The 26,072-nt window shown below is 40.9% G+C and overlaps 1 protein-coding gene across 1 annotated transcript in view; it reads left to right on the forward strand.

Moving 5' to 3' along the window:
• Positions 1-22,988, forward strand: part of RASSF3 (Ras association domain family member 3) — a 54,894-nt gene extending 31,906 nt beyond the window's left edge. Inside the window, exons 2-5 of the mRNA XM_082043369.1 lie at positions 16,695-16,802; positions 18,122-18,389; positions 19,484-19,599; positions 20,049-22,988. Coding sequence (XP_081899495.1) covers positions 16,695-16,802; positions 18,122-18,389; positions 19,484-19,599; positions 20,049-20,198 — 642 coding nt within the window. The 3' untranslated portion in view covers positions 20,199-22,988. The remainder of the gene's footprint in view (positions 1-16,694; positions 16,803-18,121; positions 18,390-19,483; positions 19,600-20,048) is intronic.
• Positions 22,989-26,072: the final 3,084 nt, after the last annotated feature.

The following is a 26,072-nucleotide window of genomic DNA, read 5'->3' on the forward strand; positions in this document are numbered from 1 at the left end:
GCAAAAATCTAGTACTGTATTGCCAATGTTCCTGATACCACGGTATTTCAAAACGTTCTCTTAAACAGATATATGGGACTTACTGTAAACTGAAACGCAAGAATGCTGAGGTTATGGGTGTAGGGAGAATGTTTCCTTGTTATGTGTAATGTTGTAGAAAGGGTTTGCTAAGCCTCCTGTTTACAGCTGATTTGCAAAACATTCCCAGGAATCTCCAGTTGTGCTGGCAAATGATTCCCTTAACCAGTAGTAGTTTGCAAAAAAGATCCCAGAGAGGGTAGGAGCATGATTATGAGGATGTTCAATGCTCTCAGTTTGTGGGCAAGAGACCGCAAAGGGCTGGTGCTTGTCTACGTACCAGCTCCCAGTCTTGCCACCAGTTATAGCCGTCAGTTGGTCATCTACCCATCATGTATTAGTAAGATATAAATCCATTTCTGCGGTGAAAGTTACTGTTACCTATTTTATTGACAGGACTGAACTAACTAAAGCAAGGGCATGACTCCTCAGCGGTGTTACACATGCCTGTTGACATGCATACGAATTCCCTTCGAAGTGGTTTGAGATCGGTTTGGGTGCAGGTGTCCTGCATGGGCAGGAAAAACAAACAGCGGTGGGTGATGGAATCCTGAGGTGTGCGGTGCGGGGAAGCAGTGCAACTCCGTAACTGGCATTTAGTAGGGCTGATTCTGTCAGAAAATGTAAATATTCCTTGCCCGACTTCATCCTTTGTGGCTTGGGGCACGGAGCTGGGACTGGGGGCTGCAGTGGAGGGTCCACTCAGCACTCTGCTGGGTGCAAAGGGTGTTTTGGGAAGCTGCATCCCAGAGCAGGCTCCTCGTCTGTCCTGTGTATGGGCTGTATGACCCGAAACACCGTGTGTCTGTGTGGGAAGGTGGCTGGAAGCAGGTGTGCTTCATTTCTAGTATAATTATGTGGCCATGTAAAACTGCTTAGCAGTACAAAGAGGGGAGAGCACACACTCCATATGTTACCAGTAACATCAAGTGTTGCTGGTTTTAATCAGTGTCTTTCCTTAGGAGAGGACTAAGCTTCTAATAACTTAATAGAAATGTGGTATTTCCTAGCCTGGTTAAGCCTGTAAGATGTTTGGGGCTTTTGTTACTTTTCCAGTAATGTAAATTAGTAAGATGCACTAGTTGGAGAAAGTATAAACAAAATGCAGCTTACTGAAGCAAAACCAGGAGGTGTGGTAGGATCTCAAGTGGTACACCCCACAGCATTATCTTTTCTTAGGATCACTTGCATCCTTTGTAGTTTGCTTGTTCAGATTGTCTCTGCTCTTTTTCTGAAATGCTGATTTTATATGATCACAGCCAGCTGTGGCTGGCTTCTTCTCACTTTGCATCATTAAAAACATTTTCTTAAAAGCATGTAGTAAGCTCCCTTTAAGTCCCCGTGTTTCCACACTTTGTTGACATGTTATTTTTTCTACAAACATATCTTTACTCCGTGTGTGCACACATGAGCATCAGTGTATGTCACCTTGGTATGTTTATAGAGCCTATGTAAGTAACTACATGGATTTCATTAAGATTTTCTAATTGCCCTAATAAATAACTCTACTGATTTCATTAGGACTTACTAATGAATGGCCCTAATAATCAAGGACCAGGCTCTGCCATCTTGGGAACTTTCTTAGGCTCAGTGATGCCTTGTTTGTGTGCAAAGGTGGCACTTTTTACTACGGTACTGTAACTTTTCACATTCGTAGTTCAGGTCGGTGAGATGGAAATGGCTGTTTGGGTGCTAAATTAACACCTTTTAAAAAAAGAAAACTGAATACCTTCTCTGCACTGTTCTGTTGCCTGCAGTTTGCAGGTCTGCTCTTTGTGTCTTGCAATGTAATATGCTGTTGCCTGGCCAGGATGCGGTGTAGGAAACAGCAGCGTGTTCCTCTCCCCCTTCCCTACCCCGTGCAACTGGTCATTACAGAAGAGTTTTTTACATGAACCTGTGACATTTGTTAATTTGAAGAGTTTTTGTAATCAGGTTACATAAACAAAATTTGGTTGATTTTCAGTGTTTTGATTGCATTGCCTGTACAGCTTTGGAGCAGAATGAAAAAAAACAACTTTTACGTTCATTACAGGTTTGTTTTAGGTGTGTAAAGCTGAGATCCTTCACACATGGTAAGTCTGCAGTTAGGGAGGTCTTGATAGTGGACCGATGTTACATATGCTCAATGGAAGAATGGATGTGAACTGACTGTTTTATTTACAGGACTAATGCTTTTGTGTTTGTCAGGAGTTCCAGATCTGTTCTTATTTTTTCCAGCTCTTGAAGAGATTCCACTTGGCTATATAGTTGTAGGTGTCCATGTGTATATTTGTAAGCTAAGAATGGCTCCTGAGCTTGATAAGCTTCTAATAAGATAAGTTAGTGGTATAATTTATTAACTTGACAAGTTTATAGGCATACCTAAAGGCTGTGTTTCCAGTTGGGTGATGGGTGATGTTGTTGTGTTTGTTTTTTAACTTTCATTGTGATCCCATGTCAAAATGGAGTTGATATCAGGTTGCTTGCTTTATTTTGCCCCCTAAAAACATGTATTAAACATCAAGGTTCTTAGTATTTTCTGTTAAAACATAGGAAACATAAACAAGAGTATTTCAGGGACTTTTAATAAAAGGCAATTAATTTGTGGTTTTGCTTTGCAGAATTTGTTTTTTATTTGAGGAAACTTTCTACTATTCTCAGCTTATCCCATGCTTGTCCATGAGGTGACTTGTCCTTTTTAATGTGTCCCATCTTATGAGAGTTTTTTCAGAGGGTGTGATGAGTACCAGTTCTCCGTATTCTCTTTAATGTTATCAAGGGTAGGTTTTTTATGAAAAATTGTATAGGCTCTCTTCTCATTCTGCCTGAAATGCGTATCAGCTCTAGCAGATCTCATGCCGTATAAACTTCATAATTACATTTCCTGAAGTAGAAGTTGGGCATAAGGAAAGGTGGAGTAGCAGCAGCGTTTCCTTGTGCCTGTCACATCCTGCCCATAAAAGCAGGGAAACTGCTGTTTGGAAAGAAAAAAAGAACAACTTTTGAACTTTTTGTTGTAAAATCAACACGTTCTCCCATTCGCTGCTTAAGAACAAAAGCATGTAATCTTTTTCCCCCTTCTCTGGTTTCCTGGTGGCCATTCTCCAGCATGGCAAAATAACTTGTGTTTGGAGTCGGGCCATGACGCAGGTTGTAAGCAAGCAGGCCCTTTTCTCCAGTACAGCCTAATTGCTGTTCTCCTGACCTTTCCTCAGAAGAAAAGTTTGTTTATCCAGCTTTTCCAGTGGGATACTCATTAACCATGTTCTGAAGTATTTTGTTCACACCTCCCTTGAAAGTCTATGCATTGTGATCTCCTACTGTGTTCTCCACTGTGTCCTGCCAGTGTTGATCTAAATAGCATTGGTATCACCCCACTTTTTTAATTGATGTCATAAGAAAAAAAAAAATCAAGTCTAATTGTAACAATTGCCATGTAATTCTAAAGTGACTCACTGCTACAGAATTGTCTGCCCTGAGACAGAGGTGGTGAGTAAATCTGGAGGGAGCAACGTGCTCCCATCACGGCTGGAGATGCTGGGGTGTAAACTGTCTGCTGATGGCTGGCACCAGGCTAGCACAGTATTTGGGTACATTGGAACCCCTGTGGCAAAGTGTTTATTGTACCGTAGTTCCCTTATGCTGCAGATTTTGTTTAATGGTTATTGGTATAATCTGTGGTCCCTTTTTTTTTAACCTGTACAAAAATACCTCCCCCCCCCCTTCCCTTTGCTAATTCTTTTGTTTTCAATTTGTTTATCCTTTTTCTTTCACCTGTAAAAAGAAAAAATACTATGCTCATCCTAGTTAAGAAAGGAGCCTCCTGGATTTGTAGAAGTCATCTGCAGCCTGATAGTGGGTCTGTTGCTGGACAAAGGCTGTGACAGCTGACATTGGTTTCTGAGGCAGCAGTAGCATCTAGAAGAGAAGCAGGCATACAGCTAAAAGCAATAATATTTTAAGTTGTCCCAGCATGGATGTCTACAACTCGAGGCATCTGGATTCATTTGTGAGAAATAAATGTGTGTGTCTATTCTGGAAAACAAGTTCATATTGAAACTAGGCAGCAAGTGTAATTTTGCAAAAAGGGTTGAGGCAAATAAGTTGGTGGCAGTTTTCCATTTTCATAATGTTAGTAGTGTGTTTAGTCTTCCTTTTTAGAGAACATATGAGTTTCTTCAAAACTTGTCCTTTTGTCAGTCCCACTCTGCTCACAGCTGAAGTGCTTGGTAGCCTGTTTAAATGTAAGTGCGAGTAATAAAAATAGGGTGTAGAAAAACAAGGGATTGAAACCCTTCAAAAATCAGGTTATTATTACCATGCTGATGAGTTTATTCAAGGCATAATCGTGTTGAATCGGTTGCTCAGTTTCCTCATGATGCAGAGATCGGAGGACGGAGTCCCACCTTACCAATGCGAGCCTGAGGTCACTAGGATGCCACAGTGAACTGTGGGCTGTGATGGGGCTGGATGGCCAGGGTCCAGCAGCCCACAGCCTTTGCCATTTTCTTCTCATCTAAGCCCCTCAACTGCATTCATCATCTGCAAGAGGAGAAGAATAACTTAAACCAGGGAGTTGCCGCAAAGTCAGGTCAAAGACTGGTTCAAGCCTTTTCTTTATTTTCCTTCTTACTGGAACAGCGGACGAATCTGAGCTCTGAAGTTTTAGAAAGTTCAAACGGGAACTCCAGTCATATTGAACCACCGTGGGGAAAGAACCAAAAAATTCCTGTTTCTTGCAGCCTTGAGGTAGATAATTGACTACAGGCAGTGGTATCTATTTTTCAGCATTTGACCTCTTAAGGCTGGGTATATAAGAGAGGTAAAATCCTATCATTAAGGTAAATGTAGGTTTAGGCTATAGCAGTACACAGTGGTGGTGCTGAGATGGTCGCCTAGTTTGGCCCCTTTCCTTTTTTCTTACCTGAAATACTAAACTGAATTTTTGCCAGACCAGTTTTGGCAGTAATAGGTAAAGCTAATAACTGTAGTGTGCTGCTTCAGAAATGTCTTTTGGATATTACCCTATTTTTAATAAAACATGCTAATATCGAGGCTGTACAGTATTAGCTGTTAATGAAATTGTGCCGGGTGATATAAATTTTCTGTAGTGTAAAAGGAGAAGGAAACCCTTCATGCGGGCTAGACGCAGGGGTGCCTCCTTTTGTCTGCACTTTGTGAAATATCCAATTTGGATGCTTCTTTGAAGAGACTGGTTGCTTTTTTAATATTTCTGTGGAAGCTATGTAGAGTGTTAATTACACAAAGTGAGGTGAGAGAGGTAGCGTTGGCATAAAACTATTTCCTGTGGGCTTATTTAATGAAACCTAGCTTACTCTGTTGAAGGACAGCTGCAGTCACTGAAAACTGCATTAAGTTTTTTAGCTCTTATCATTTGATACATGTGTATATAAAGCAGCAGTCACACTCTATAAGTTGGCTGTAAATGCATGTGATGGTTTTATTTTGATTATATTCGACATACAAAGAAGATAATTTGGATTCTGTGGCTTAGAGGATGTCTGTTTACTACAGATACCAGTGATTGCTTACGACTTTTAACTTCCACCCCTCAATGTTACTGTTATAGGCTTTTGAGGCCTTTAAAATGCAGATTTTATTTGAAAAGTAGGTAGTTGTAGTTCCTAAATTTTGTGGGGTTTTGTGATGCATGTGTGGTAGAGGAGGGCTTTTTTCCTTCTGAAAAGTTTCAAATATGAGAGGGGGTTGGATTAGATGACCTTTGAAGGGTCCCTACAAACATAATCTCTTCTATGATTCTATGGCATCGGAGCCAGGTTGGTCAAGAGAGAGACAATAACAGTGACTTCTTTGATTTTTTAGGGAACTGTATGTTCCTCAAACAAGGAACTTCCCCCTATGGTCAGTATTTGCTTGAGGAGATTATGCATCTTTTTGAATAACACATATCTGTGACCAGGGGAAAAACTCTCAGGGTTGCGCCATATTGAAAGAGCTAATGTGTTACGTGATGTTTCCTAGATGAGAATTGTTACTGTGCAGTTTTTAAGAGGTTTGGTTTTCTTTTTTCTTTCAAGTAGAACAAATCCAAACAAAAATGGTTGGTGGGACCATGGCCATGTGCAGGCTCACCATTTCTAACACCAGCCCTGAAGCTGGGCCTGGTTGGGAAGTTATTGCCTTATCTCGATGCAGGCAGGCTTTGTCAGAAGGCTTAAAAAATAATTTGATGACATAATGTTTGAACTACCCAGCCAAACCTGGGAAGGGAATGTTTCCCTAAAGATAAAATGGCGCTTGGCACATGGCGAAATCCGGCACGTTACCCAGCATCTGCTGAGACTGGGCCTGTGGCTGAGCTTGCCTCGGAGCTGAGAATCGTGGAGAGAAGACCTTAGTCTGGCACCAGGCTTCTCTTCCTGCCCTGTGCTCCCCCTACTTAGTTTCCTACACCAATTTTAATGTAAAATCTGGATAGCTGCATTTGAAGACCTGCAGGTGGTTGTTGCAAACAACTTCTTCCCGCTTTCTGTTAGAGCAGATTGGATTCTTGCATTGCAAGGTCATGTGCAAATACTGTGATATCCTAATATTACTTAATTGTCTGATTGCTAACTCTATTAATAGCTCAGGCTCCAGACCGTACTTAACCTTCTTTTCAAGATACCGTAATTAGTTTTCTATACGATATCTTTTATAAGCTGGTTTCCTAACTGTCTGCTGAAAGCTAGATTTTGTTGTACAGGTCACAAAGAGGCTGATAATCCATTTTACTTCATTAAACCCCTTATCTACTTAAATAGCTAGTAGTCAAAACTCACATGCTTTCTGTAGAAAAAACCTGAAGGAGGTTACTTACTGTTTGTGATGTTTCTCACATCTAGTTTTACTGAAACTTGCAAGATTGAAACGGCTGTGAAATGTTACTTAAATCATGCAATGTATTGCTTTTAAAATATGTCATAATGTGGGGGAAAAAAGTACAAATCTGCATAAAACCTGCTGCGTCTTTGAGGCTTGGCATTAGATTCTGACCCCAGATATTATTCTTCATACAGCTGGTTTTCACTTTAAACAGATGACTGGCTTTTTAAAACTGGGTTGCATGCCAGTAGTTAAAGTACAGCCATATAGGGTATGACAGGGTTTGTAACTAGGGGTTTTCAGAGGTGAGGTCATGATAAACTTAAATGAAACTTAAGCAGCAGCGCTGATGTCACCAACAAATAGATTTATTTTCCTAGCCTTTCTTTCACAATACCTGAACATGAACTGTTTATATGGCTTCTGTTTGAAGGAAAACAATTTGTTAAAAGGAATAAAGGGAAGTTAGAGTTCTTGGTTTGTTTCCCTGCTCCTTAAAAATATTCACCATATAAACATTTGAGTGTTTACATCAGAGAGGAGCCATAATGCCATAATGCTTTGCTTTACCCCTTCAGTGCTTTCATTAGCGTGCCAAGCCACATGTTGTGATGGTATTTGGGAAAAACTGAAAATTTTCTGAAAGTAACAAGTGTTTTCTAACTGGGATGCCTGTACCTTGTAAAATTATGCTAGCATTCTAAGCTGTGGTAGTTGCACGGGGGTTTCTTGAACCACTCTGGAAGTGCCCTGGAAGAGAGACCACATTCTGTCACAGGTATCTTAGGTAAAGATTTTTTGGTGACCTGTAGTTTACAAATTAATAAGCAAAGGGCACCTAAACTTTGCACCCATGTTATGAGTTTTGCATGCAGCTCCGGTCAACACATTTTGGGAAGGACATACTGCGGTTAGTTACTGTTCTCTGGAGTGACTGAGAGGATGGAGCAGCTACCTTAGGAAAGACTAAGGAGTCCAGGGTCCCTCACTTTGGAGAAGAAAAAAAGGAGGTGTATGATCATGGTTTACAAAATCAGAAAAGCGATGGATAAGTGAAACATGAAACTCGAGTTCACCAGGTCCTGCCACATTGGGATTAAGGGGTGCTCAATGTCTTTGATGGAAGTTACCTTCTGCCCTAATAGATCAACTTAAAGCAGATGGCAGTACTTCTTCACATGGCAGTCATGAATTTCTGGAACTTGCTGCCACAGGAGGTGTAGAGACTGGCAATATTGGCAGGTTCAAAAAGGGTTTATGTGCTTGCTTAGACACCAGGTCCATAAATGGACACTGAACAGGCTCGGAAGGGAGGTGCCCTCTAAATTCCTTCTGCAACGCTTGTGGATGCCAGCAGAGAGGCTGCAGAAAGGGCTCACGTGCTCGCTCGAAATAGCCTCTATTTCAGCCGCTGTGGGAGGCAGAATACCAGGCTGGATGCACCGCACATACACCTGGCCTGGGAGGTGCCGCTTCCCTTGCTGCCCCAGGAGGGCACAGTGCAGGCTGTTCTTGAACTCGCTCTGTCAGGATAATTATTTAAGACTGAGGTCAGACAAACCTGCTTAGAAAAACAAAAGTCTTTTTCTAAAAAAGAGACTGCTTCCTTGCCCTGTGTGCCACTGCAGGGGTGGGAACTGGATCATGCTGAGTGCACAAGGCAAAGGGTACTAAGGAAGGTACAGAGATTATTCTGCCTGCATCCATCCTTTCAGAAAATTCCCCTTTCCCTGGCTGAGGGAGCAGAGCAACCTCACCCCATTCAGGAGGACACAAACATTTCAAGGTGCAGCTACATGAGAAGGTGCAATACTTGGATGCTAATACCTCTTCCTGCCACCGCTGTCCCTGTTCGGTCATCCATACCTTTCTGGCTACTGATACCTGACTGTTTGTGGATGGACATGACCAGTAGCAGCTCTACGTGGTCATTCTCAGGCTTTCAAATGAAGGAAGAGCACATCTTTTGAGTGTGGGCTTGCTCCGTAACGGAAGGAGGAATTGCTGCTGTTGGCAAAGCTGCTCTCCTCTCAGAGTTAGGATGAGGAAGAAGCAAGATGTTTGTTTCAAAATAATTTAATTGTAAGGTTTCAGTTTCTGTTTTTCATGTGGGAGTGCTGGCAGGCTGTAGAAAAGAGTGTTCTTGCTCATAGAAGTAGCAACAATTGAGATCAAAAGTCCCTTTCTCTATTTTCTTTCTTATGTTCTTTACTAGGCTTTTTTATTATGTGATAGCAGTATTAGTTAAATCCTTTCTTTAATGCAAACAAGATGAAAATAGTATGCTTTAGCTCCAATTTTTATGACTTAAACAGGACAGATTTTTTTTTTTTTTCTTAGTGTAGATTAGGCTGCATTTAGCATTTGTCAAAGCCTCGGTGCTTTACTTCAGAAATTATTCCTGGCCACAGTTTACAGCAAGATCAGGGCATCTTCATTCATCTGACTGAATCAAGGGTAACTATATGTGTGGGATGAATATAAAATGTGAGGGCAGGGTATAGGGACTGAGATGGCTTAAAAGTTAGCTTGAGCTCTCACAGGTCTTTGGTTTCTTATGATAATGCTTGATACATTCCTGGGATGGGTTAACCTTCTGTCTGCTTAATTTTCCTTTTTTCTGTCAACCTGTAATGTTAAGAGGAGCTTGGTTCCCCATTACTTAGGAGATGCTAATTTCTATAAGTTTTGTGAAAATAGGACACTAAACAGAAGACGGAGAATTTCTTGTAAGATTTCTCTATAAATAAAAGCCAATAGTAGCAGCTTGGGGAAGCCATGCATCTCTCTCAAGGCAAGGATCCTGAGGAAATGGGGTTCAGGGTTCTGGAGTTTTCTTTGTGGAACTTTTTCTTGGCCTCATCCCATAGCAGCTTGCTGGCTGTTGAGCTTAGCGCTTTCTTACTGCATGCGGGACTGGAGTTTGGCGGTAACCACGGGACTTGGACTTCGTGAAAGTCCCAGATGTGGTGGGATTCTTTTTGGGGGACTACAGCTTGATTTGCAGTTCATTTCAGTTGTAATCTGCGCAGTTTTAGTTGTGTTACTTGAAGGTTCATGCTGAACTAGTCTTGGGCGAGGGGGGCTTTGTATTTGACATAAACATTAAAAAGAGAGTGCTGCTTCTCTAAACATCTGTGATACAATAAATGAGATACGCATGGGGGGGGTGGAGGTGATAAGAAAAAACATTTTCTACCGTTTTGTTGAGAGGAAGCTCAACTGTGAAGAGGCATTGCATCATGAGCTCTATTGAAAGACCAGCTATTCCCCTTGGGGAAATGAAATAACTTGCCTCATTTCCATCTCATTGGCAGCTGTTGCTTAGGAATTTCATTTGAGAATGAAATGCTGCTTTGGTTGACCTGAAAAATGGCTTTAATACAAATGGCCACCAGTGCTTTGCACTGTTAAGTGTTGGGAAGGACAGCATGATCTTTATAGAAAGTAATGACTAGGACTAGTAGTAGTGTGTTGGACCCAGATATATAATCTGTATGGATTCTGATGTATTCGATGGACTCCTAGAGATTAGTTTTTGTCTTTCACATCTGTGATTGGCTGATGATGTAGCAGATAACATGAGAAGCAGGGAATGGAAGGAGACCAGGAGCTCTGAGGAGGAAACACATTCACTGGGCTGGGAGGAGGAAGGGGTGATGACATGGCAGCCACTACTCAGAATATAATTTGGCTAAGTTTGATGATTTTTTTTTTTTTTTTTCATAACACAAAAATAACACTGGAATGTTTGTGTGCATTGTTTTGTAGAGAAAATTCCTTTTTTTTTTTTTTTAATCACAAGCATTTAGAAGTGTTGCTGTTAAGCCCAGCAACATCTAAGTCCTGGCTGGCAGAAGAAGATGGTGTAAACTGACTGCGCCTATACTTCACTCTACTGTTGTGTTGTACTCATGAATTTGTGGTTAGGAAACTCATCACCAGGCCTAACTTTGGAAGAAAGGCAGTTTTGCAATTCCCAGCCTACAAGTTTTGTGAGGCATGCACCCAGGGTGTTTTGTAGGGTGCTGGAGATGTGGGTCAGACTGTGTCTGAGTCGGTCTGGGGATGGATGGGTGGCTGGAGCTGCTGCCCCTCACACCCCAGCAGCGCGCTGGCTCCATGGGGCTGTGCCAGGGCTTGCAGAGCATCCCTGGAGAACATGGGTGGAAAAAGAGGCTTTTGTCCTGGGCTGGGTGAGCCACCAGGTGACGCAGACTGGCTTCTTTGCTCATGAGACCAGTCAGAACTGTCACAAGAACTGATGATAGATATACTTGGCTGGAACATCTAAATCTCACCTCTGAAATGCTCTTTGTCCTTTGTTTAAAACAGCTGAGGCTGGAGTAGTTGCTTTCCAATGGTCCCACTCTGAGCAAGTTGTGGCTTCAGCTACTTGGTGGCCATTTCAGAACAATGTGATATGAACACACTGTAAAAGCATGGTAGATATGAATTACTTACTGCTGTTACTCTGCTGTTGTGTTGGATGCCTCAAGGTCTTCTATGGGTAATAAATTTACCTAGTGAGATAATGAAGTGGAATTTGGTCCACTGGACCTAAGTAGAGTTAGCAAAGGACTTTATCTTTAGTGGGACCTGTTACAAGATGACAAATAAAGAAGGTAATGAGAGAATTGTGGGAGCTAAGTTTGCCAAGTCTTCTTCCACCCACCTAAGTATGCTGGTCAAAGAAGACTTATTTTAACTTAAAGCATGGTGTGCCAAAGCTGTATGGCAAAGGTTAAATGCCACTGTATACTGAGAGTAATTCAGCTGCAGGAAAGTTGGGGAAAAAAAACCTGTGTACCATCTTGTCAGCATCTCTTTGCATGTTGGTTATGTATAATTAGGAAAATTAAAACACACAGGTGCCTCAAACCTGTGTGTGCTACTTAATGGTACTCACGGAGAGCAGCTGATCCGGTGAATCATAGTGGACTGAGGCTTTCTTGTTCGTAATAAACTCTGTGAGGCATTCCTGCGTTGGCTTTATCCTGACATCAGTCATGTGGGATTTACTGTCTCTGTGGTCCATGTGACAGCAATGGGATTTTTGGTAGGCGCTGGTGCCTAGATAGTGACAAGTTTTTGTTTGCTTGGTTGACGTAATGTGCCCTCGTGTGCAGCTGGAGTGTTCTAAGCTTTTATTTGAGAGTGGGAGAATATCTCCAGATTCATTCATGGAGTTCTTGGGCTTAGATTTTCTTCAGTCAATATTTCCTTTCCTGTGACTGATCATCCACTGTTCACTCTCTTATGGTCTTGATGATCAAGGATGGTGGACTGGGGTGAAAATGATCTTTGAAGTAAACAGCTTTTCTGTTGATTGTGTAGAGCATTTTTCTTGAATGGATTTGGGTTTATTCTCTCATGTTTTAATTCTAGTACTCCTTTTTTGTATTCAGTTCATAGTTTTGCATAATCCATATGCTTTTAAAATTGAGGCACAGGCTTTGATCGTTTAGAAAACAAGTTATAGCTGCATTTGTTGCCAATATGCTACAAAAGGTTATCTCAGCTTTTGCATAAACAGGGCTCTGCATTTTCTGTGTGCTGAATTAAGTTTTCCAAAATTGCCTGGCCTCTGGTGCCAGTGCAAGAAAATGGAAATTCCAGTGGTATGTTCAAGTAGGGAGTCATGTCTAAGTCAGTGAGGCATGGTGATCTCCCCTAGTGATGCCCAGTGATCTGCAGCTCTGTAGCAGAGCCTCACCTGAGAAGACTGGCGTTACTGTGAACACCAGCTGGTTCTCTGCCCCCCACACCACCAGCCCGATGGAGCTGCTACCTCTAGCTCATTACCTTTTTCTCCCTGTGCTCCTGTCAGTTCCAGCACCCTCAGACTCACTCCTGCAAATGTGTTTGGCTCAATCAAGAGCCATTTTAGTGTTTGGTGCTGCCGTCTCCAGTACGCGTTACAGACCTGACTCAAGGCATCACCAGACCAAACCCAGCAGAAATTAGGTTGCTTAGGTGCTGTGCTTGGGTTTCACTCATCATGCCTGGTCCTGTGGCAGTCCTTTGGACTAGAGTGATCTCATGGGCTTTTGCCTTTTCTAACCTAACCAAATTTCTGTCACTTTGCTAGAAAAATGTGACTTCGTGGGAGAACAGAAATGTATATGAAAACTCGCTCATATCAAAATAGGAGAAAGTTATTTGTTGCTGTTTGTACTGACTAATTTTTTTACTGAGCTTTTTCTCTCTCTGTGTTTGTGGTTGGTTTTGGTTTGGTGTTGTGGTGGTTTGGGTTTTGTGGGTTTTTTGTTTGTTTGTTTGGTGGGTGTGTGTTTGTTTTTTAATTATTAAATCTCCTGAGGTGCACAGAAGTTAATGCAAAGTTTTGTTGGTATTTGTTTTTTCTTTAATGGTTGAGAGTTGAACATGGGAAAGATGTTTTCCTCATTTCTGGTTAGTGTTTTCTCTTAATAATAGTGGATGCTATGATCTTACTGGCATCGCGAGAGATGTGGTGGAATGGCTCCTATGACCAGCGTGTTGGAATGGAAAGGTGCAGTCTCTTTAGAAAGGACAGGCAGCGGAGCATGAAGATCCACCCCAGGGATGGATGAGGAAGTGATGGAGAGCTTGTGGGTCAGGATTAAAGCGAAGGCAGGGACAGGTGACATTATAGTGGGGGTCTGCTACAGGTTACCCAACAGGAAGACTGAATGGATAATGCCATCTATCAACAGATAGGAGCAGCCTCACATTCAGAAGCCCTGGTCCTCATGGGGAGGCTTCAACTTCCCTGATATCTGTTGGAGGGGCAGCACAGCAGGACAGAAGCAATCCAGGAGGTTCATGGAATGCATTGATGATAACTTCCTTCTCCGAGTGATAGAGGAGCCAACTAGGAGAGGTGCTATGCTGGACCTTGTTCTTGTTAACAAGGAGGGGCTGGTGGGGAATGTGAAGCTCCAGGGCAGCCTTGGTTGCAGTGACCATGAACTGGTGGAGTTCAGGATCCATAGGGGGCAGCAAGGAGGGCGCACAGCAGGCTTGCTACCCTGGACTTCAGGAGAAGCAGACTTGATCTTTTTAGGTATCATCTAGATAGAGTATCTAGGAATAAAGCCCCGGAGGGAAGAGGAGCCCAAGAACACTGTTTAATATTCAAGGATCACCTCTTCCAAGCTCAGGAGTGATGCATGCCAACAAAGAAGTAGTCAGGCAAAAACACCAGGAGGCCATGAAGATGATCAGAGGGCTGGAACACCTCTCCTATGAATACAAGCTGAGACAGTTTGGGGTGGTTCTGCCTGCAGAAGAGAAGGCTTCAGGGGGATTTCATAGCAGCCTTCCAGTACCTAAGGAGACCTACAAGGAAACTGAAGAGAGATTTTTTTTTACAAGGGCATGTAGTGATAGGATGAGAGGTAATGGCTTTAGACTGAAAGAGGGCAGATTTGGGTTAGACAGAAGGAGGAAATTCTTCACCATGAGGGTGGTGAGGTGCTGGAACACGCTGCCCAGGGCAGTTGTGGATGCCACATATCTGGCAGTATGCAGGACCAGGCTTGATGGGGCTTTGAGCAACTTGGCCTAGTGGAAGGGGTCCCTGCCCATGGCAGGGGGTTGGAACTAGGCAATCTTTAAGGTCTTCAAAACCAAACCATTCTATGATTCTGGGTTGTGTATGTCCAGCAGAGTAAATAACAATAGGATAATGATAAATATTGAAACAGGTGTCGTTTATTGGAAGATCAGTATCAGTAGTGTTATCAGCTTGGAGAGAGATGAACTTCACAACATGATCATCTCTGAGAGTTGAGTGTTGGCTGGTGTCCATGTGAAGGGGATTGTCTGCAGCTACACAGGGTAGGAATGTTCCAAGTTAAAGCTTGGGTTCTTGAAGTCAGTCAAATGGCAAATGCTTTGTCAGACCTTTGTGGCCAGAGGACTGCAGACTGTTCCCCATCCCCTCAACATCCACTGCTGAGGTTGTCTCTGTCCGCTCCCACAGCATTACTTGAAGTCGACATATAGAGTGCCCACGTTTCCAGCCTCTTAACTATGGGTCATTGCTATTTATATTATTTTAAGCATGAAAACAGCAGTAACAGTTAATTTGGTTTCAGAGAAAAAAAAAATTACTACTTACATATCTTTTTTTTCTCTGCCTGCTTTGTTTTATGACTATTCATCTGCCCCCAAATAGAATACTACAAAACTGTAAGGGCCTCTGGGGAGATGAGGTGAGAAGTTTAGATGAAGCTTTATCTGTCTGTGTTATGGTGGTTTGGGGGCAAGGGAAGATGAAAAATAGAAGGGCAAGAAGGCTTAATTTTTGTAGTGAGAATGGAGACTTGGATTCTGAAAACATTTAGTAATTTGGTATTTTGCAATAGACTAGGTGGGGTCTGGCAACTGTGCAAGATGCTGCACAATTGTAGAGTTGTGCTTAAGGAGCTAATGGGAGAGTTGTGTTTGACTGGTGTTCCTCTTTGCCTTGGTTTCCTGGTCTGTGAAATAAAGGTATGTTCCCTGTGTTACGCAGGAAATCAGTATCTGAGCCCAGATCAGAATTCAAGGTTTCTGGCTTCCAGTTTGTCATTCAGACCACACCTTTCTTTTTATAGCTATGGGAAAAAAGTCCGTTCCAGCATGTCATTTAGTAAAATACCATATAGGAAAAGGGAAACTAAACTGAAAAGAGCTAAAACTAGCTGGTTTCAAATTAGGAGACAGAAAAAGTTCTGCAGATTCTTTCCACACTGGATGTGCTCATCTTTGGGGTTGTTTCTGGCAAACCAAAGTGCCTGCAAAGGTGTGTGCTGAGTGGTGTCTAAAAGACTGTGATATGGGGCTGGCCACTGAAGTCAGAGAAACCCATTTTTAGGGTAAGCTCCTCTGGGATGTGCTTGTGAGGACGGACTGGAACACTGTGACTTGGTGGTTTGTCTGTATGGTGAAATGTATATTCCTGTGTTAAGATGTGTGTAGTCTGAAAGCTACAAGCTTCTTCAAAGCTTCTCCCTTTCTAAGTGAAGTCTTAAATCATTAAAGCTGAGGGCTGAAACTCTTCCATACTATATATGGCGTTTGTGCCAGTGGTAGAACCCAGGGTGTATTTATAATGCTAGTTTGCAGGAATATGGATTGGGAACAAATGTTTGTTTGGATACAATCCAACTCCAGGGATTGGTTTTACTGTTTCATGTAAAATCCATAGCAAGCTTGTAAAAACAGCAGTTCAAAAATATCTAATAGTTAGTGTCTTCCCTATGGAAAAAAATATGAATTTCGTGTAACTTTATATAGCTAGAGAGTTACTTGTGGTAGTTTATGTGACTGTACGTAACATGCTGTCACGTTGCCATGCAGGGGTGCTCTTACATTGTTGGCACACATGAGGATTGTTGGTGTTACTTGTTAGTATGTGCTGCTGTTTTCGTGTCCGTTCTTCATTTGTTTAGAAATAGCCATTTGTGCCCCAAGTAGTATTTAATGAAAATTGCAACTGTATTCTTAACAATATTGCATAGCACTGACATGAGCAAATCAAGCAATAAAATTAGCTGAACTGGTTTACATACTGCTGATGAATATTTGAATGAAAAGTTGCCAAAAAAAAAGACACAAGTGTCTTTGGGTGTGTTGGTTTTACTGTCTTCATTCAGTTCAAGTGTTCTGTGTGACTTTATATTGCTATACAGCTAATTGCTGGATGTAGAGCCTCTGTGGAGTAATTACCATTTGGACAAAGAATCGTCATATCCAAAGTCATAAATAATTGGTTTTTATTTTGTATTCTAAAACTGCTGTCTCTGTTGTTGTTGCAGGATGTTCAGAAGGAGAGAGAACCTCATGCTTATCTCAGTGAAGAAGAAGTTAAAGAGAAGATACAAAGCTATAATTCATCTGTCACTGATAAATTAAAGATGACCTTGGTAAGTTTTGCATAGGATTCCTGTAATTTTTAATAGGAGCAATCAAACCGTAGCTTTGTAGTGCATGATGAGTCACTTTATTCTCAGCATCTTATGTATGAAACTGTCTCTGCTTTAATGGCTTTGAAAGAGGCTCTTTCTTAGATCTGGAAATTAAATCTCACATGTGAAATGTTTGTATCCAAATAGCTCTCTTTATATGGATTGAAATAAACTCTAGTAGTAAAAAATACGTCATTTGAAGTGTGTTTAAAAGAAACTCTTGGTTGGCACTAAGATGTAAATTTGGCAGATGAAAACCATCAGCTGGTAAACATAAAGATGCATTTATCCTGTTTGTGTAGATAATTTTTTGTCAGGTATCTCTCTGATAAAGATGTTCAACCAATGAGAAAATTAAAGCATGTAGTATTTATTATAGTAGACTTAATTTGCAGTCATACAGATTTTCAGCATGAGACTTCCTTTCCCCTGCCCCCATAACACAGACAATAGAATGCATATATATTTCTTCATTTCCAAGGATATTGTGGACCAGGTCTAAGACTCAGTCCAGCCTACTGCAGACCATACTAATAAAATTCATATCTATCTGGCTGGCAAGCTGTTATGCAGTTGTTGCGTTGTCCAGATTTTTTTGATGTGTTCTAGTGGGTGTATAGTATATGGAAATTTTGAAATTCTATTATATCCTAAACCATATAAGTATGTGCTAAAAGGATTTTTCTTACGTGGGTGCTTGTGGGTTGGGACTTACTATGCCTAAAACCAGATTGCCTAAAGTTTTCTAGCTTAGTAAGTTTTGATCAGTTTTACTGATTTGTCTTTCAGAAGCAACTAAAATAAGTAATTTGAAATGTTGATTAGATTGGCATTTATTCTGGTTCTTTATGATTTGCAACAGGATTTGATCATCTAAATGCCTTAGACTGATTTGATAAGCACAGCTAATATGTGGGACATAAAAGCACATGTGTGCTTAAAATCTGTTTTTAAAGCTGTTTTAGTGGTTGATTTCACTTTATCGTTCTTTCCTAATGTGAAAGCTTATAACTAGTTCGTAGTACCTCTTGTTTAATGAGATCCTAATACTCTTAGAATTTGGTGGTTATAATTAAGAAAAAATAAAATATTCAGCAGAAATACCAAAAAGAATAAATGTCTGAATTATTGAAACAATATCTTTCCTGTGAGACATCACGTATTACAGTGGTGTTTAAATCCTGTTCACTATGCCCATTTTAATCTGCCAAATCCACGGACATGTCACAGCTGGTCATTACTACTTTTAACAGTCCGATACTTCCCTCCTGTTGCAGAATGCAAATGGGATTTACACTGGCTTCATCAAAGTCCAGATGGAACTATGCAGACCGATCACTGTGCAGTCTTCCCAGAGCCAGGGCAGGAGTGCTCACAGCAATAATGAAACTGCCTTTTACTTGCCCGACGGCTGTGTGAACACCCTGCACATCAGCAGCACCAACACTGTTCGTGAAGTTATCGAGGCCTTGCTCAAGAAGTTTTTCGTGGCTGACAACCCTGCGAAGTTTGCACTTTATAAGCGCTGTCACAAGGAAGACCAAGGTATAAGTTGGGCTTGTGGAGTTTTGTTAGTGAAGAGGTTTGGGGAGGGAGTTGTGTTATAAGGATACTTGAAATAAGTAGGGTAGAAGAACTTGGATAAATGGAGGTTACAGTCCTGAGCGCTCTCATCTTTTTGCTTTGTGTAAAGTAGCATGTGTAAGAGAGTAAAAGATTTGGGGATACTTCAGGATAATTCACAAAAGACAAGGTAACCTACTAAACCATCTACAAAGATCTTCTGTGCCTTGCAGTCCATTATATTTTATTTAAAATGCCCTCATATCAGGCTCTAAATTTCAGCTAGCCTGATATACTGCAGATTTTTGAGATTAGATTACAGGGTGGATTTTTAAAAAGAGAAACCTTGGTGTCTGTGATGCCTGAAGTCCCTGCATTGGCAGATGGCGCTCGAGGTGACAAGTATCACAGGCACGTGTATTGTGCCCATGTGTGTCAACTAGTGCACGAGGCTCTCCCAGCGTGGTGACTGCTGTTGGAAGTTTGTGTATTGTGTCTAGAAATACCAGAAGATGCAGAAGGTATTTTTAGTGAAAAGTGTGTTTTGCCAACATTGTGTTCTTGCACTTAGAATCTGCCTTCTTCTGTGGACATTGAGAGCAGTTTCAGGAGTTCAGAGGTTTCTGGCTGTCAGTCACACCAACCATGCCAGGCAGGCAGAGTTGTCTTTTAGACGTTGTGTATGAGATTTTAAGTGGAAAAGGTATCAGAATGGTGATACCGCAGCTCTGATGTCTTAAATGCTTAGTTATAGCAACAGATCTGTGTTGTACTTTTTCTTTTTTCCTTGTGTTTTTTGCCCTGCATGTATTCAGATGGCGTACTGTGGTGACTAGAGGCCGTTTCATTCCTGTGTGAATGTGGTGTTGCACTGTTACCATCAGTCATCTTCTCAGCTTTTCCCTAAAACTCATTTGCTCAACACTCGTATGTAGACAGTGTGTAGATCGTGTAAATTTTGTGGGTACACATGCATATCTCTGAACTTTTCTAACATTAGCTAGTGTTAATCATTCAAAGCATTCGAAACATCATTAGTAGAGATGATAAATACTGTGATTTTTATCCCCTTGCAGTTTATACATGCAAGCTGTCGGACCGAGAACGTCCCCTCTACCTGCGTTTGGTGGCAGGCCCCAGAACAGAAATGCTCAGTTTTGTTCTACGTGAGCACGAAACTGGAGAAGTCATGGTAGGTTACAGTCGTGCTGGATTTGTGTGTTTAGAATTGTTGAATCGTTTGGGTTGGAAGGGACCATCAAGATCAGTGAGTCCAACCGTTAACCTAACACTGCCTCTGTTTATTTAACTTTGTAGATGAGTGGGCTCCTGTTTGATCTGTGCTGACAAAGATGATCTGGTTTTTGGAAGCAGATTTTTTTTTCCTATTATATTTACTTTGTGCCTTTGTAAATATGTCATTTGTGGTTAGACTGACACCCTGTTACTTGCAGAACAAAACACAGTTTAAGAGAGTAAAATGTTTTGAGATCCCTGAGATTTGCAAGGAAGGTGCCTGGTACTGTTTCAGTTTGAAATTGTTTTGAGTGTCTGAGGTTTTGTTTAAAAATACTGTATACATAAATTATTTATGTATTTTCTGTTCATCTCATCCATCCTTTTCTATTTTCCTCTTCCCAGTGGGAAGCTTTTACTATTCCTGAACTGCAAAACTTCTTGCGTATACTGGACAAAGAGGAAAACGAGCAACTGCAAATCTTAAAGAAGCGTTATGCAGCTTACAGAGACAAACTTGAAGAAGCCCTTGGTGGGGTGTGGAAACCTGGTTAAAAGGGGGCCAAACGACACTCAGGAAAAATGCACGCTACCAAATGTCAGTATAGCATGCCAAACCTAATGTACAAAGAGCAGCAGAGAGTAGTTTTCTTTATTCAGAAGACTGTTTTGTGATGCCAGGGTACCTGAATTTTGCTATAGACTTAGTTCCGTAAGCCAGGTCACTTAGCATCTTGCACCCACAAGTAAGGGATTCTGCATGTTTGTACATCAGTTTGCAACCCTCTGTGTGCCTAGAGAGTTTTCCAAGTTATCTTGGTGCAAGCTGTGAAACTGTAATCAATTTTCTAGAATGCTATGAAATAAGACTTTATATTTTTTCTTCTTTGCTTTAATGGTAGCTTTACAGGTAAGGATGTGCAAATTAATGGGTTTAAAAAATGAATAAAACCGTCTGGACGAGGGTTAATTAGTTGGAGCACTATCTTTGAGATGAAATTGATTTGCACTACCTTTCTGTTTTCAAATAGTTACTGTATAATTCGTGGGAGAACTGTTGTAGATGGAAGGCATATGATATCTTGTGGTTTGTTCTGTGAAATTTGTTGGAAGGCTTTAAAGTGGTCTTTCTGGAGAAGGTAAAGAGAAAGTTGAAAAGAAGGTAAGAGTTGAGGAAGGAGAACTCTTTAGCAGCTGACAGGAGGACTGGTTTTAAATGGAAATAGTATTTATACAGAGGAAAGTTGAAGTACTAATTTACAGGATTAAAGTTTTAGGATGTTCAAATATTGTGAATAAGTGTTATGGTTTTTTAACTGCATAAATCCACACTGGAAAAGAAATAAAGATAATAGAAATAATGGGAAAGAATGAGGCAAAAGCTAAATAAGAATGGAAGTGGAGCTGCACATAGAAGTCACTACTGGGGAAGCTGGTTCCATAAATGTGTAATGGGGGCTTGAAAACTGCAGCAAAGCTAAAAGGTGGCTGCTTACTTGAATTCTGAAAAGTGGACAATGTCTCAGATAACTCTGTGAGAAATGCCCATCTAGCAAGTGTTTAGACATAAGCTATGACTACAGATGTGTTTGGTCTTTAAGTCAGATCTTCCCTCTGGCTCAGTGATCCATTTTTAGGCTGGATAATTTTGGATTACCATATCTGAAAGACAAAAATAGCTTCCTCTGCTTTCTTGTTAAAGGCTCAGTCAGGCAAAGAAAGTAGAATTTATTATTCATGTTTCCAGCTTAGCAGAAAATTAGCATTCATTGGCTGTGTTGGTGACTGAGCTCAGGAACTCTTGTTTTAGTAATTCAGAAGGTTTTTTCCTTTTGGTTTTTAAGTTCTTAATTGAAAAACTGATTACCAAATTCTGCAGACTGCTGATTTACTTGATTTAAAAGTAGGAAAAATGTAGCAAGAAAACTTTTTACTTTACTGTAAATATAATTGTTGTTCTTTCAGAGTTATTTATCTAAAAAAGCACGTTCAGAAGAAACCAAAGAAGTGGGTGTGCAATAAAAGCATGAGGCAGATTTGAGTAACTGATACTTTAGTCATCATAATGCCAGAGAGGAAATGAGTTATATTTTGGGGGGGGGGTTGTGGGGGGGGCGGTGAAGGGGTACTAATGATTTAAGAGCAGCAGAAGTTGGTGGGGCTTTTTTTCCCCCTCCACTCTTCGCGTTCATTTTAAATTCCCAAGGAATTGTTAAAACTTTGGTGACATCTAATGGATACTGTGTGAAACTCCAAGATGCTTCTGTTCTTCCCCTTAATTTGATGTAATTGTGCCTTTGTTTCCTTTCCTTAGTAGGACATAAAAAAAAATCTCTTCGCAATTTGTTTTCATAAAAAATTTGGAAACATAATGAGACAATCATAATGTTAAGATAAATTAAGAGTAGGACTAACTATGAAGTATATATAAGGCATATGTTGTTTGTTTTTTATTTCACATGTAACATTGTAGTGCATGTGTGAGTTAGTAACATTATCCTCAAGTGAGACACTTTATAATGGTTCAGGGAATGCTTTTATGTTTTGTTACAATTTGGTTTTCTACGAATGCAGCAGCATGTTGGTGGGTATTCTGTTAACATCTACTTAATTTATGTATCTGCCTGTAACACTGTAATCATTACATAATCGCTATCAATATTGAACCATTTGTTTCTCAGATTTAAACACTGTTTGAGTCTAGAAGTGGAGTATAAAAATATGTGAATTTTGTTTTTACTTGAACTAAATTATCAGTCTTTTAAGTGGGCGCATCTGCATTTACTTTAGCCAAAAACCTCAATCAGTGTTGTATGCACTATGAGTCTTGATTTGGGGTGAAGGGGTGGGGGTGGGGGACCAAAATAAACTTCTATTTTAATTTTGTCTTAGTCCATAGTTAATTATTGTTAAGATGTTGTGTGTGAGTTTAATTTTTTTCTTTTTTCTTTTTCTTTTCTTTTTTTTTTTACACACTGGCAATTACAACAGCTTTAATTTAAAGAGAAATGGTCAGGCCTAGTCAGTTTTTCTCTTTTTAAAAATTTTAGCATCAAATTGAACTGTCAGACATTTTTGTTGCAAAACTGTGTTCATTTCATTATATGATGGTACCAGAATGATTAAATGATACAGGAGGGAGGGGAGGGGGAACACAGGGAAACATTAAATTGTATGTCTTTAAAAAAAAAAAAAAAAAGTTTAAACTATTTATAATTTTGACGAGCTTAGCTTTATTTTTGTAGGGAAGTTTTTATTCCCCTTAAAGTTATTACTGAAATGGCAAAAAAGTGATGGTTCCATTATTAAAGTTGAAGTTAGCAATACTTAGTGATGTGATGTGTGTTTATTTTCTTTCTTTCTGTTACCTGAAACTCGTGTTTACTTTGTGGAATGAAGCTTCCTCGTAGCAAGATACCGTGGCGGGGGGATGCGGTTTGCCTTAAGCATAAATTGTTTGACTGGAACAACATAAATATTCAGTGTATGTGTCCCAGTCTATATGTATGTATGGGTCCCAGTATATATATTTTAACTGTGCTTCCTGATTTTTGGTAGAGAATAATACAGGAAAAAAAATCTCAAATACGAGGACAAGGGGCAGTGGGTACAAACTGGAACACAGGAGGTTCCACTTAAATTTGAGAAGAAACTTCTTCACAGTGAGGGTGACATAACACTGGAACAGGCTGCCCAGGGAGGTTGTGGAGTCTCCTACTCTGGAGACATTCAAAACCTACCTGGACACGTTCCTGTGTAACCTCATCTAGGTGTTCCTGCTACAGCAGGGGGATTGGACTAGTTGATCTCCAGGGGTCCCTTCCAATCCCAAACATTCTGTGATTCTGTGAAGGTAAACAAAACCAGTGCTTCGCAGTTTACACACGTACGTTGAATTTTAGCGGTTTCTTTCCCACATTTACCTCACGCTTGCCCGGGAAGGGCAGAGGGGGGCGCTCCCGCTTCCCGCCCGGGCGGCCCCCGCCTCGGCGGGACGGCTGGTCAGCCCGCCCGCTGCCGGGCCGTCCTCCGCCATGTGAGCGCCTCCCGCCATGTGGGCGGGAGGAGGGCGGTGACGGCCGGCGGGGGTGCGGGAGGAGCGGTCCCTCGGGGCGGACAGCGGTGCGGGAAGCGGGAGAGCTGAGGGCAGCGGGACCGCCATGTTTTACCTCACGGAAGAGGCACGCGAGGGGAGCGGGACATTCCTCTGTCACAGAGGGGCCTCTGCCACTGAGGAGTCGTAGTGGATGCTGTCCCGCCGTAGTTGCGTGGGAAAGAGCACGAGTGGTTTCTTCCCGTAAAAAAAACTTGCAGAAACACGAGGTGAATGCAGGGAGGAGATGTCCCGGGCTGCAGGTGGTGCCCGAGCTCCCTCCTCAGGAGGCGCCTCTCGCCCCTTTTTGTCTCACAACCTTTAAAGATCCTTCAGTGGTTTTCTCTGGAAACGTGTATGTTTAATTTTCTGGTTACTTATTTTGCGTTTCTCAAAAACTTTAATCCTCCCTAGTTGAGTCGGACAACTGGAGCTGCTTTGGTGTTCACTTCGGTCTCTCTGCTGCCCTTCCCTGGGCATTGCGGCCCCGAAGCAAAGCACATTATAATGGTTTGACCAGTTCCTTGGATACTGATTCCTGTGAGACCTCATAGCTTCATGTGTGCAACAACCACACTGTGACTATGTACGCACTTGGTAAAAACATGTTAATAGCAAATACTCCAACACTTGTCTCCACGGTGGGGATCACCAGGTTGTTGCAGTCTGCTTGATGCTCCCTCAGTCTTAATTTTTAAGACTGAACTTTTTTAACTTTTGGAAAAAAAGACTCTTGTTACTCTCTTCCTGCCCTCTTGTGTGTGCATAAGTATACAATTGTTTTCTTTTCTTCGCAGGTTGCCAGCATTGGGGTTTCCAGCTGCAGGCCTTGCAACTTTTGCCAGCATTTACTTTTTACCATCTCCCATTGATCCAGAGCCATTCATGTATGTTCCCCTGTCTGATTTTAAAGTTCAATAGCATACCTAGGTTGAGAAATATCTGCGCTTTCAAAACTTCTCCTATACTTTCCATCCTGCAGGAGCATGTAAAGCATGCTGCTTAAGTTCGTATGCAGGAGAAATTGTTTTTCTCATATAAAATCGAACAATAGAAACACTTTTTTTAAACAAGTGAAGTTCAAGCATAACAATGCTGGCCAGTGCAGTATTTGTACATATGTGTAGAGAGATTGGTAGCAGATATCAGAATAATGGTGAGGAATAAAACGTTATAAGATGATGGAAATTTTGTGTTTGCGTTGATTTCAGAAAAAAAAAAAATCCTAAGAGGTCTATATCTTTTTCAGCCTGGGCCTGCAAGCTCCACAAAATTGTTAATTTAGCTTGAAGTGATAGTTCTAACAAATTATTAAAACAAAACAAAAACAACCAACCAACCAAACAAACAAAAAAACAAAACGATACAACAACAACAACAAAACCTGGTTACTGGTATCTATGGTACCTATTATTTTTCCTTCAAACAATTTTATAGTCCAATGTTGTCTTGTTTCTTACATCTTATTTATAAGTCATTTGGTGCAGTTTTGAAAAGCCACCTCCTGCCCTAGTTGGACCATTGCAAGTGAATAAAAAGCTTCAGAGTGAAAAAAGAATCTTCATGGGACAACTGAAAGGTCCTGAGTCTTTTACTGTTGATGACAAAGGCAAGTAGATAACTTCCAAATTGATAAAGTTATACATTTGCTACACATTATACATCTGCACAGTTGAGTTATTGAGGAGACTTAAGTTTAAATCCAAAGAAAGAAAAATAGGAATGTTTGTTAAATGATTGCTCAAAAAATATTAACATAGCTGTATGTTCTTCCATGTCTTTACATTTGTACACTTTTCACTGGAAATATTCTGGAACATTTTGTTGTCTGCTGCTTCCAAGGACACAGGAAATGTCCTACTGCTATATTAAAAAATACAGAGCCACAGATGGCAATATATAGAAGTTGCATTAAAATATAATTTTTAAAAGGTGTAAAATGGTATATTCTTTTAAAGTAGAATGCAAAAACAGCTAAAGAATTTTTTGTGGGAATTCTTCCAAATGTGAGTCTAAGCTTGGGCTTTTGACATAGTGATAAGCTTGCCTTTGTGTTTTTTTGGTTTTGTGTTTGTTTTCCTGTTTCAGGTCTCCAAAAGCAGTGTTAATTTGCTGTTTGAGCTCGGTTACTGAGTTGAGCATGCTCTTATTTGAAAAGGTATTATTTAACATGGAGCCAAAGAGAGAGGCAAATGAAGCTGTTTTAAAATTTGTGTAGTTATGAAAACATATTTTTACAGCAGCTTGTATATGAAATAACTTTTCGCTGTAATATAAAACCTCTTACCTATACACATAACTCGTTGGTTGTCTGGCAGCTGTGAGGTGGCACAGTG

Source organism: Streptopelia decaocto (assembly GCF_964273445.1).
Source record: "Streptopelia decaocto genome assembly, chromosome: 1".
NCBI lineage: Eukaryota > Metazoa > Chordata > Aves > Columbiformes > Columbidae > Streptopelia > Streptopelia decaocto.